The sequence below is a fragment of the Hemitrygon akajei genome, chromosome 19, assembly GCF_048418815.1.
Source record: "Hemitrygon akajei chromosome 19, sHemAka1.3, whole genome shotgun sequence".
Lineage (NCBI taxonomy): Eukaryota > Metazoa > Chordata > Chondrichthyes > Myliobatiformes > Dasyatidae > Hemitrygon > Hemitrygon akajei.
In genome coordinates, this window is record NC_133142.1 from 25,564,094 (window position 1) to 25,577,009 (window position 12,916).

The 12,916-nt window shown below is 38.8% G+C and overlaps 1 protein-coding gene across 2 annotated transcripts in view; it reads right to left on the reverse strand.

Annotated features, from left to right (window-relative positions):
- Window positions 1-409: 409 nt before the first annotated feature.
- Window positions 410-12,916, reverse strand: part of LOC140742106 (bis(5'-adenosyl)-triphosphatase-like) — a 946,366-nt gene continuing 933,859 nt past the window's right edge. For both annotated transcript variants that reach the window (XM_073072924.1, XM_073072923.1), the window contains 2 exons: window positions 1,526-1,641; window positions 410-775 (listed from right to left, as the gene is read on the reverse strand). In XM_073072924.1, coding sequence (XP_072929025.1) covers window positions 1,540-1,641 — 102 coding nt within the window. In that variant the 3' untranslated portion in view covers window positions 410-775; window positions 1,526-1,539. The remainder of the gene's footprint in view (window positions 776-1,525; window positions 1,642-12,916) is intronic.

The following is a 12,916-nucleotide window of genomic DNA, read 5'->3' on the forward strand; positions in this document are numbered from 1 at the left end:
CCACCACGGAGGAGGGCCCAGAATCTGAGATTGTTTCACCTGTTGAGCAGAGTGACTACCCCCTTTTCAGGAAAGATGTTATCCTAAGAAATCCTCCACAGTGATTTAATCTTTAGGCCTGAATGGATGGGACAATTTTAAATTTACTATACTGTGGGTGTCTATATAGTAGTTGTATTATTTAGTACACTGTATATATATAGTGTGTGTGTGTGTGTGTGTGTGTGTGTGTGTGTGTGTGTGTGTGTGTGTGTGTGTGTGTGTGTGTGTGTGTGTGTGTGTGTGTGTGTGTGTGTGTATGTGTGTGTGTGTGTGTGTGTGTGTGTGTGTGTGTGTGTGTGTGTGTTTTCCTTTTAATTAGTTTTATGTTTTGGAGTTGCAAAATATAACAAGAATCACTTGAAACAACTGCAGATTTATAACAAACTTTAATGGCATCATGAACATCAACATAGGGGTTTGTAGATTAAATGATACAGTTCTTTCATTGAAGCAAAACCTGGATTCTGGTCAAAACAACTAAATTAGGATCATCTAAAAAGTTAGGTTAGATCCCTATAACTGGAACATTTTCACTGAGTGCAAATACATCGTCACAGCATTAAAACACTTCTGCTCTGGAGATGCAATGAGTATTACATTTGCTATTACTACCAAAATCCTAATTTCTTTAAAGGTTCATATATTGGTTGGTGTGTTGTAATTTATCATTTGTTTTTTTAATTGATCCAATTACTATAACATTCTGAATTCTTCATACTCCTTAGATATGTATCTGAAAAAAAAGAGAATTTCAAAATAGAGATGAATGAAACCAAGCATCATAGTATACCTGAACATATATTTTTCAACAGTTACAGAGTTTAGAGCCCACTGTCTAAAACTTCAATGTCTTTTAAGGTATTGATACACTGAAACACATTACTAGTAGACCATTCAGCCCAATGTGTCTATACTACCTTCCAGCAGAGCAAACCCATCAGTCCCATTCTTCCTCTCCTTATGTATTCCTGCAACTTATTCTCTTTCACGTGCTCATCAACACCACTTTGATTATTTTAGCCATTTATTTGCTCTAAAAGATCATTTACAATGAGGAATGAAACCGGAGAACTTATTTTTTATTTAGAGATACAGAACTGTAACAATTTCTTTGGGCCCAATGAGCCTGCACCATCCAATTATACCCATGGCGACCAATAATCCTACTAATCCATAAATATTTGGAATGTGGGAGGAAATTGGAGCACCCAGAAGAAGATGAAGAGAACACACAAACTCCTCCCAGACAGAGGCAGAATTGAACCCAGGTCGCTGGCACGGTAGTAACATCATGCTAACTGCATCCAGTGGCAAGAACATTCAAGATACATTCAAACAGTACTTAAGACCGCAGCTGAACATGGATCGCTGCAGCTGAGAGGTAGCCACGTTTACTGATGCTAAACTGTGCCACCCATTAGTCGAAAAAGTGTAATAGATGTTTAAGCCCAAAAATATAAAAAGAAAATTGAAGGAAACATACCATAGCAGACCTGACTACATGAAGTACTTCTTGAGGTCAGCAGCTTCTGATGCCATCTCCTCCTCTGTCCTCCAGTGGTGCGAGACTTCTGATGTTTCTTGGTCATGTTTCTGGAGCTTTTAATGATCACAAATGAAAGAAAGAAACTACATTAATCTTAATGCTTGTCAACTCTTATTAAATTTAAAGGAGCTAACCCCATAAAATCTAATCTGCACTATGTCAATATTAGGGAGTTAAAAGTAAGTTAAAACGCAAGTAATTCTGAATGCTTTCCCTTGCTCAATAGCCATAGGCACAATTCTTCTCATTTCGATTTAAACTTTTACTAGGTCCTCACTACTTCTGTATTTTCATTCTGCTAAACAGATGAAATATGCAGGGTGTAAAATTCATTTGGATTAACCTCACTGATTTCATTTTTAATCTTACAATTTTTGATGCATTTATATTAAAAGTTCTTTCATTTGGATTGGAAGAAATCCCTCACTGGACCCCTGCATTAATGTTAATAAATTCACCTTTCTCTTCACAGAAACAAAACAATAGACCTACAGAAAACTGGGTCATTGACTTTCTTGGCAAAACAATTATGTGACAGCCCGGTTCCCAATAATCCAGTGCAAAGGAGTGTCAATATTAAAATTGTATTTTACAAAAAATATATCTATCATTGGAGCATCCTATTTTATCAAAGAGTATAAATTCTGTATAATTAACTGTGGCTCCATATAGTAATGGTTTATATTTATAAGGCATTGCTGACATGGAAAGATAGCCCAAGGAAAACTGCAGTTTAATGTTGGGCCTAAGCAGGAGAATTAGAGGGGATTAGTTGAAGTAAATGTGAGGACAGATCGTTTTTGGGTCATTTCTAACAATGAGTTACAAAATAAATTAAATGAGGTTCTGGTGATATGCGTAAATGTCTTGCAAAAGGGAAAGAATTACATAATAGACTAGATTTGGCTGATGAAGAACATAGGTTTGTAGGGCTTTGTAGAAAGTTGTGGTGATGATTGGTAGTCAGTGCTAAGGGTCTGTAAGATGTGAATGGGAGAGCTGAGAATGACCTTCAATACAGAAAGTTAGATCTGGAAAGAGACATTCAATTTCAGAAGCAGAAATATGTGGCTGTGGTCAATCTGACCTGATAAATATAACATTAAATTGTGTAGGTTAAATTAATTGTGAATGCTGCCCATAAATACAAATGGTGTTTTGTTCCATACATGGAGAAACCACTGGGAGCTGAAGAAATTGGAATTGGTGGTGTCAATCATGAGCTACTAAAAGCTCAGGTCTTCTGGCCATGCATTTTCAGAAAGTTATTTCCAATGTGAACTGTGCCCAGAGCTTAATATTTTTCTTGTCACTTTCTACAAATGACAATGCAGCACATCAAATGCTTTAGTAGCTCAGGCAAAACTACATAAGATTTAATTAAGCAAAAGCTATTCATGCCATTAAACATATTCCTCACATACTTCCAATGATCTGTTCTTTGATGAATATTGCAATTTATTAAAACCTCTTGAGGGAGGAATGTAACCACAGCAAAATCTCAGAAACGAGAAATTGTAAAATTTCTTTTGAATCATTTGAAGCAGACTAGTAAATTGCAGGATGTCAGTATAATATCATGGGTACAAAATGCAATCCTATCCATGTTATCTTCATTAACCCTGCAACAAACAGATCATATTCCAGACACCAGATCAACTTTCATTATTTTGTCCAGATCAAAGTTAATCTTAGTCTTGACTTCATGAATAGACAAACATAAACATCATGAGCTCATTACTTTTCATTTTTAGCCTTCCTGCTTAACGTAGCTGTGCTTATCCAACCATGATTATTGCATCAGAAAGTTCCCTAACTGAGCATTTAGAAAATCCCTTTTACTGCAAGTTTTGGCACTGCCCCAATTTCATGAAGAAATGTCACTGCCTACTTCAAAACTCTCATAATTTTCATTGCTTAAGTATTAGAATTTTAGAAATCTCTTACGAATGTGGTAGCCTTAAAGCTGCATTCAGCTATAGTATTTGTGATTGTTTTCATGAATGCCTTCCAGTTATGGAGTATATTACAATGATGAAAACTGAAATTGTTGCAACTGCCCGTTTCAAGTTCTACTGCACCATCTGATTTAAAGCTTCTCCAATGATTGCAATGGAGATAAATAACTCTAAAGGGGCTGTAGAAAATATTTCTTCATTTAGATTGTTTTTCATATCCTTATATATATTTACATGATCTAATCATATTTAAATACTTGTTTCTTTTTATCTTTTTATTGAAATAATATTTTAAAGTGTTTTAAGAAACATGAGAGATTTTTCCTCCAAACAACCACAGGTGGCAAGAGAATTGGTTTCTCTCTCTGATAGCCTTGCTTGTGAATCACTGACTGGAAAAAAAAGACATTAGAATGGGAGCTCTCCCGTGGGCTTGTATCACAGAGAAAAAATGACAAAGGATACAAGGGCAGTTAGCCAAGCTAGAGGCACAAAAGGGCCATGATCTAGTGATGAAAAACACACTGATCTTGAACCCAGGATTAGAAAGGTCACCAAAATAAATTAAGCAAGACTGCTATAATAGAAAAAGTGAAGCATATTAATTATTCTTGACACGGTTGTGTAATTAGCTGAATCAAGGTGATAGTTGTCTGCATCTGTTTAAAACAGTGCATTCGCTTGTCCTACTGAGTAATTTAGTCCAGCTTTGGAAAGATCAGAGAGGTTGACTAGGACACAAGGAGGCACATTATGCGATTCAGAACACAAAAAATTCCCATTAATATGAGATTAACCTAGGCCATCACATATTTAAATAGAATTCATTATCAAATGCACACACACACAAAAATAAATTGCTGGAGGGACTCCCCAGGTCAGGCAGCATCTATGGAGGTAAATAAGCAGTCAATGGTTTGGTTCAAGACCCTTAATCAGGACTCAAGATGGATTTTCAGGTGAACAATCTGAATGTTTTACACACATGATCTGTGCAACTGTTTCCAAGTGAACTTATAGGACTCTTGTGACAGAAAGGGTAAGAAATGGCCGTCAATGGATCAAGCGCAGACAGGATTTGTACTCTTCTTGACTTGATCCAGCCTTACGTACACAAATTACATGCTTGAAACAAACTTTGAATACCACTTAATTGAGGAATTCTGTATATTTTATCATTCTAAATTATGTTATGCTATTAATTTATACCACCTTGCATCATGTGCCAACAGACACTGAATTCACTTATACAAAAAGGAGTGAGTCTACTGAGCAATATATGAACACCATATTAGTAAGTTTTTCTTCCAAAATTTCAAGCTTTTATGACAGTATTCCTAACTCTTGTTTTTAAAAGAAAATAGTTACTCACAAAGGGATTACTATTGTGCAAAAGTACAGACAACAGATGGCGTCAAGACCATGCATTTCTTTTCCAAAAAAGGCAGTCTAGTTCAATCGTGTACTGCTTTTGATTTTTACACTTTTTATACTGTAAGGAATTGAATTAACTGGAAATTCAATTGCTAAATCTAAACAAGACCCTGAAATTTGCAGCTTACAAAATGGAACTTTTGATTGTGCAGTTCTGTGCATGTAATGTACAGAGTGTTAAGCATGCAGAGTAAAAACCAGTGTAGGTATAAAATTAGTATCAGACTTAGTCACTGGTAATCCAAGCTTGAACCAAACCAACTTGGTTCTGAGCTGCTGCCTCTCAAAGCTGGAGATCCAGATTCGATCTTAACATAGGGCCCTGTCTGTATGACACTTGTGCCTTCTGCAAGTCTGAAAATACAAAAGTATCCGATTTAAACACTTCACAACTTCTTCTTTCATAACCAGCCTACAGTTCCACTTCACCATATAGCCCGTTCTTTCACAAAGGAATAGCTATATGGCAATTGAAAGATAAAGGCTCCATTTTGTGATGGTGTTGGCATCCAAGAAATCTGTCCCATAAAGACCTAATGATTACATCCCCCCACTTTTCCAACGACATTTTCAAGTATTGTATGTACATGATCTTTAGATTCCAGTAATAGATATGTCATCAAAGCGTATTAAACAGTGTATCACACTGAAAAATTAGCAAGCTATGACCGAAGAGATTAAGGCCCAGACAAGCTACTTGGTCAATTACTAAAAATGTGTGCTGATCAACTAGCTGGACAGTTCACTGAGATCACTTCAGCAGTCTGAGGTATCCACCTGCTTCAAGCAGGCTTCACTTATACCAGAGCCTAAGAAGAACGAGATAACCTGCTTCAATGATTATCATCCAGTAGCACTTACATCCACAGCGATGAAGTGTTTTGAGATGTTGGTGATAAAACATATCAACTCCTGCCTGAGAAGCGACTTGGATCCACTCCAGTTTGCCTATCGTTGCAAAAGGTCCACAGCAGATGCCATCTCATTGGCTCTTCACTCAATCCTGGAACACCTGGATTCTTACATCAGGTTGCTCTTTTTCGTCTGCAGCTCACCATTCAATACCATCATCCCCTCAAAATTAATCAAGAAGCTTCAAGACCTTGGTCTCAGTACATCCTTATGCAATTGGAGCAACACACACACAATGCTGGAGGAACTCAACAGGTCAGGCAGCATTAATGGAAAAGAGTACTGTCGACGTTTCAGGCCGGGACCCTTCAGCAGGAAATGAATCTCAGAGTTGTATATGGTGATATGTAGGCACCTTTATAATAAATTTACTTTGAACTTTGAAAGCACACTTTTATCTACCTTTTTAGACGTCTCACACAAAACAAAACTAAAACTGGCAGATAAGTAAGATGAAAGTAGAGCCTTACTATCAGATTAGCTTGCAAATAGTTGAAGACACCATCACTCCAAGGATGTTTGCTGAATGTAACATTGAAGACTACAGCAGCCCAAGCAAGGGTATCACTCACAGTAACTTTGGACAAAAGTGTTTCACTGTGCATTTAGGAACTGTGGATGTGCTGTCAGATTTTATCCATTATAACAATGAATGTATCACTGTCGTTGTCCTGGCAAATCCTGGGCCCATGTTAGGTTTTAAAAAATTCAATCATGTTTGATAAATTGCTGGCTCCCTTTTTAAAGTCCACTTTACTAAAAGCTACAACATTACACTGCTAGACATGCTATTACAATGACTAACGCTATAAAATATATTTCTAGCCTACAGCCTGGGAAATGAGATAGACATTTTAAATGTTCTCACATCCACCGCACTGAATTACTGCAATGAAGCATTTATTTTGATTTTTGAAAGGGGCTTTTGACACCTGATAAAATGCCTTGTGGAAATGACTGTGCCAGATGCAAAACATGAAAATTCTCTGTTACAGAATTTCATTCCGTTTTTCAGTATTTCTATTATCTGTTCACCTGTTTATGGACAGATGCAAATCAGAATGATATTGAACAAAAATAGATTTCAACTTTGAAAAATACCTTTGATGAAGACAAAAAATGCATGACAAGTCTTAATCATTATAGACAGAATTCCACACATCACCATACAGTGCATTTGATAATTAATAATTCCTTTTTAAGAAGGGATAAATCCTTAAACATCATGTTTCTGGTTACTTAAGGAGAAGTCAAAGCAGGAATAGATTTAGTATTCTGGCATTCAGAAATCCCATAGAATCATACTGTACAGAAACAGGCCCTTCAGCCCAAATGGCTCGTGCTGGTTGGGGTTCTGAAAGAGGCAACTGAAGGGATTGGGGAGACATTAGAAATGATTTTTCAAGAATCACTTGAATGGTTCCAGAGGACTGGGAAATCGTAAATGTCGCTCCACTCAACAAGAGGGAGGGAGGCAGAAGAAAGAAAATTACAGTTAGTCTGACCTCAGTAGTTGGGAATACGTTGGAGTTTTACTTTTAAGCATACGGTTTTGGAGGCACATGATAAAATAGGCCAAAGTCAGCATAGTTTCCTTAAGGGAAAAGCTTGTCTGTAAAATCTGTTGATTCTTTGAGGAAATAACAAGCAGGATAAGCAAAGGAGAATCGAACGATGTTGTATATTTGGATTTTCAGAAGGCCTTTGACAAGGTGCCGCACATGAGGCTGCTAAACAAGATAAGGGCCCATGGTATTATAGGAAAGATATTAGCACGGGTTAGAGCATTAGCTGACTGGCAGGAGGCAAAAAGTTGAAATAAAGGAATCCTTTGCTGATTGGCTGCTGGTGACTAGTTGAGTCCAGCAGGGGTCGGCATTGGGACCACTTCTTTTTACATTGTATGTCATTGATTTGGATACTGGAATTAATGGCTTTGTGCCAAGTTTGCGGATGATACAAAGGTAAGTGAAGAGGCAGATAATGTTGAGGAACAGAGTGGCTGCAGACAACTTTGGACAGATTAGGAGAGGTGGCAAATGGAAGTAGAAAATCATGAACTTTAGTAGAAATAATAAAAGCACTGACTATTTTATAATAGGGAGAAAATCTAAAAATCTGAGGTGCAAAGGGATTTGGGAGTCCTCATTCAGGATCCTAAAAGTTACTTTGAAGGTTGAGTCAGTGGTGAAGAAGGCAAATGCAATGTCAGCATTCATTTTGAGAGGACTAGAACATAAAAGTAAGGGTGTAATGCTGAAACCTTTTGAGGCATTGGAGAGGCCTCACTTGGAGTATTGTGAGCAGTTTTGGTCTCCTTATTTAAGAAAGAATGTGCTGGCTTTGGAGAAGGTTCAGCAGAGGTTCCCAAGAATGATTCCAGGAATGAAAGGCTTATCATAAAACAAGCGATTAATGGCTCAAGATCTTTACTAGCTGGAACTTAGAGGAATAAGGGGGGTTCTCATTGAAACTTATCAAATGTTGAAAGGCCAAGATAGAGTGGATATGGAGAGGCATCTAGGACCAGAGGGCGCAAACTCAGAGTCGAGTGATGTCCATTTAGAATGGAGATGAGGAGGAATTTCTTTAGCTAGTGGAAACCATTGCCACAGGTGGCTGGGGAGTCCAGATCATTGGGTGTATTTAAGGTGGAGGTTGATAAGCTCTTGATAAGTCAGGGAGAGGACGGTTAAGGCAAGAAGGCAGGAGAATGGGGTTGAGGGGGATCAGCTATGATGAAGTGGCAGAGGGTGACTTGATGGGCTGAATGGCCTAATTCTGCACCCTTGTCTCATGGTCTTAAATTGCCCATCTAAGGTAGTCTCATTTCCCCACATTTTGTCATTATCCATCTAAATTTTTCCTACCGATATACCTCTCTAAGTGTCTCTTAGATGCTAGCATACCTGCCCCAACCACTTTCACTGGTGCTTTATTCCATATAAGAATCACCCTCTGCATGAACCAGGTGGCAGTGTCGGGTAGGGGAAAAGATGGCAGCGTCTGCTTTGTGATAAACTCATCATGGAGCATGGACATTACGGTCTTGTCCCACTCCTGCTCCCCTGACGTGGAACAGCTGGAAGTGAAGTGCCAACTATTCTGCCTTCCATAAAAGTTCTCTCCCATCATCCTAACTGCCTCTACATCTTATCTTGGCAGAGATCATGTTGGCACTTGAGGAAATAAGCAGTGTGATCAATGAGAATGAGGTAGCGTACCCCTGATATCTCTCAGTCACATTGTGGCAAGAGACTTTAATATAGAAAGCTTGAAGAAGTCTCTACTTAACTACTATAAAGAAATTAACTGGGGTATTAGAGGACTCAACACACTTGACTACTGCTACAAGACTAGTCCCACTAGTCCACCGCTCACCCGTACTTTGTTAAATCCAACCAAATGGCTGTGCTTCTTCTGATGAAACAGAAGAGTCAGCAAAAATGAAGAGAGTTACAAAGAGCTGGAAGACAGAATCAGAGGAGTGAATTCAGCATTGCTTCAAGTCGGTGGTCTGGAACGTGTTCAAGGATTTGTCAGCAGACTGAAATGAATATGTCACAGTTGTCACCAACTTCACAAATACACATGGGGATCAGTGTGTACCCATAAATATACTATGAGTCTTCCCCAACCAGAAGCCTTGGGTGAAGCAGGAGGCTCGTAATCTACTAAGGGCTAGATCTGTTGTGTTCAGGGCTGGTGACCCAGTTATATAAGAAGTCCAGGTAAAATCTCTGGAAAGCCACTGTAAGCACAAAGAGGCAACTTCAGATTAAACTGCATTCATAGGTGGATGCCCCACAGCTGTGGCAGGGCTTCCACAATATATCTTCCTACAATTGACATAGGAGCAATGACTCATCACCCTTGGATAAGCTCAATATCTTTTATAAACATGTTGACACACCCACACAAGCCCCTACTTCTCTGGATGCCACTATAATTTCAGTCTCTGAGGGTGATGTCCAGGCATCCTTCAAGAGGGTGAATCCATGAAAGGTATCTGGTCCAGACATCATACCTGACCAAGTACTAAGGATCGTATGGACATATTCAACCTCTTGGTTCTGTGGTCTGATGTTTCTACCTGCTTCAAAAAGGCATCTACTTTACCAGTGCCCAAGAAGAGTGTGGTGACCAGCCTCAATGACTACTGCCTGACTACATCAACTGTAACAAAGTGTCTTGAGAGGTTGGTTATGATGGAAATCAATTCCTAGATTCACTCCTACTTGCCCGTGCCAAAACAGGTCAATGGCAGATGTGATTTCTGTGGCTCTTCACTCTGCTCTGGAGCATCAAGACAACAGGAACTCATGCAGCAGGCTGCTGTTCATGGACTACAGCTGGGTTTCAATACAAACATCCCATCCAAACTCATCATTAACCTTCAAGGCCTGGTCCTCTGTACCTTCCATCGGCAGATCTTAGACAGTGAGGATTTCTAACAACATCTCCTCTTTGCTGACTATCAGCACAGGTGCACCTCAGGGCATGCTTGGGCACCTGCTCTACTCCTTATACACCATATGAATGTACGCCCAAGCACAGCTCCAATGCTATCTTAAAATTTGTGTGAGACACATACCAGACTATGAACTTAGATTTCTCCACACCTGAGAATATGACATGGCCTTGTGTTACAGAAAATCGCAATTTACACTATATCGTTTTATAGGAATCCAACAGGCCCCTCCTAACATGAGGGTAGTCTGTTTAAAGCATGAAAAGGTCAGGTGCCAAGGAGGGGACATCAGATGGAGAGATAGGTAGATACCGTATCTGGGGAGGTAGTGAATGGATTGAGTACTTGCTTCCCTCTTCCTCTAATGCTCTAAGCTATCTTTTACATCTCCTATTTCTCTCCTAATTACAGTAGTTCCTTATCTCTTACATAATGATTACTTATGTCATTTGATCACTGTCCAATTGCTGCCTTTTCCACCTTGCTGATCGCTCTTTTCAGTTATTTCTCCCCAAGTCATTTACCCTGCCTCCTCTTCTCTTAAAAAAAGTCGTCCAGTTCTGATAGTCATGGTCTTCGAACATTAACCCTCTTTCTGCAAAAAAAAGTGCACTTCATGCTGACTTTCAAAAACAGATCAAACCAAGATACATTATGTCCAAGAGGGACTTTGCTTTGTGTGATAAAGAATGACTCCATCAAGAGTGCACAATTGTTGACCAGTATCAGTACAGCTTGCTTTTTAGATTGCTTTTCCACTTTAAGCATTGTTAGAATCTCTTTTGACCAGTTAAAGGAAAGTTATTCTTGGCCATGATGTAAGCTGCTCAGAAATGTCCTGACAATAAAAAGAAATTGGTAAATTAAACTCAAGGTAAACTGCTTTCCTCGACTGCACTCATTGGGTTACAGTCCTGGAGAAGGGTCTCGGCCCAAAACATCAGTTGCGTACTCTTTCCCATAGATGCTGCCTGACCTGCTGAGTTCCTCCAGCATTTTGTGTGTGTTGCTTTGGATTTATAACATTTGCAGATTTTCTTGTGTACAGTTGTTGCTGTTCCCTGGCATTTCAAAAAGCAAAATTAGGTGTGACCTCAAACCCTGAGATACCAACATTTTCTGAGAGTTGGCTCAATGTTAATATATCTTAGTGAAGGGGATTATGTGGTATCTTGATCTAAACAAATCATCCTGGAAGACCTCAGCAGCCAGATGCATAGTTGACAATCAAGACTTAAAATCAGGTGCTCATGCCCGGCTCTTTAGATAAAATTTCCATCTGCTGTGTAATCGGCTCACAAAAGTAACAGGATTATTTCTCCACTAAATATAGCTTGAAGCGGTAACGAGTTTGTATTCCAGAACAACTTCCTAATCCAGTTCTGCTGTGTAAATATTGCCTTACCCATTGGATATGCTCAATTCCTACTACAAGGTGCATCGTGGAAGAAACACAGGAAAAAACCATTTCTCCATCTTTTCTTTTTGTTTTTAACTTGAACTATTTTTATTCCAACATCAACTACGGTATGTTTACAATGTAAGTATCCAACAAGGAAATTGTTCTCCATTCCGTTCTTTAATTGTTCACATACTCCTTCATTCCAGGCTTTCTACGTCATTTCTGCTTTTATTTCTCTTTCTACATCACTATCACACTATCTCCTTCATAATTCTCTAGGACCACTTTTTCTCTCCATTTCTGCTAACTATTATGCCTGCTTTATGAATAATAAATATAAACAGAAAATCCTGGAGATACTCAACAGGTGGCATCTAAAGAGAGATAAAGTTAAAGTTTGAGGTCAACGATCCCCCCACTAAATGCCTGCTGCATCCTTGGCCATCTGTGTCTCACATTATTTCTTCCCTTTTCTCTCTTTATGTTACTCATTCTCCTCTTTTCCCTTTCAGCTACCACATAAATCTTGCAAACAGCCAACTGAGCTTGTTGGAAATGAAAGGATAGTTCCAAAAATGGTTCAGTGAATGCAATGTTTAGAGTTTCACAGTCAGTAACTTGATATCGGTTTTGGAAAGCTGTGTATAAAGATCCTGCAATCTCAATAACATCGGTTGTCTGATATTGTACGTAGGAAATTTCAGGTCCAGCAGTAGTTAAACCACTTATAACTGATCCAATTTAGTCAAGGATCATGCAGATACTGCCTTGGCTTCTGCCCACACAATACTCAAAGGAACTATTTCTGTACTGAATTGTAGGCAATATTTTACCTCTCCCTCATCTACCAGCCAGAACTCCAAAATTCTACTTCTTCATCTGAAAGGAACTGATGCAGATTAAATTAAATGGGTGTAAGATATAAAAAGCAACACAGCCAGACATTTTCCTTCACATACTGAAGAAAATTGCTAAGATCTTACATCTTCATTGTGAACAGGTGACTCAATTTGTGCCTTCACCCTCCTAGAAAAATATGATCGACTCACCCAAATGCTCTTTAGATGTTTGGAGTGAAAGCTATTGGCAGCAGCCCAGCATGAGCTTGTGGAGCACCCATATTTCTCTGGATGTCATGAGACAAAAGAAGA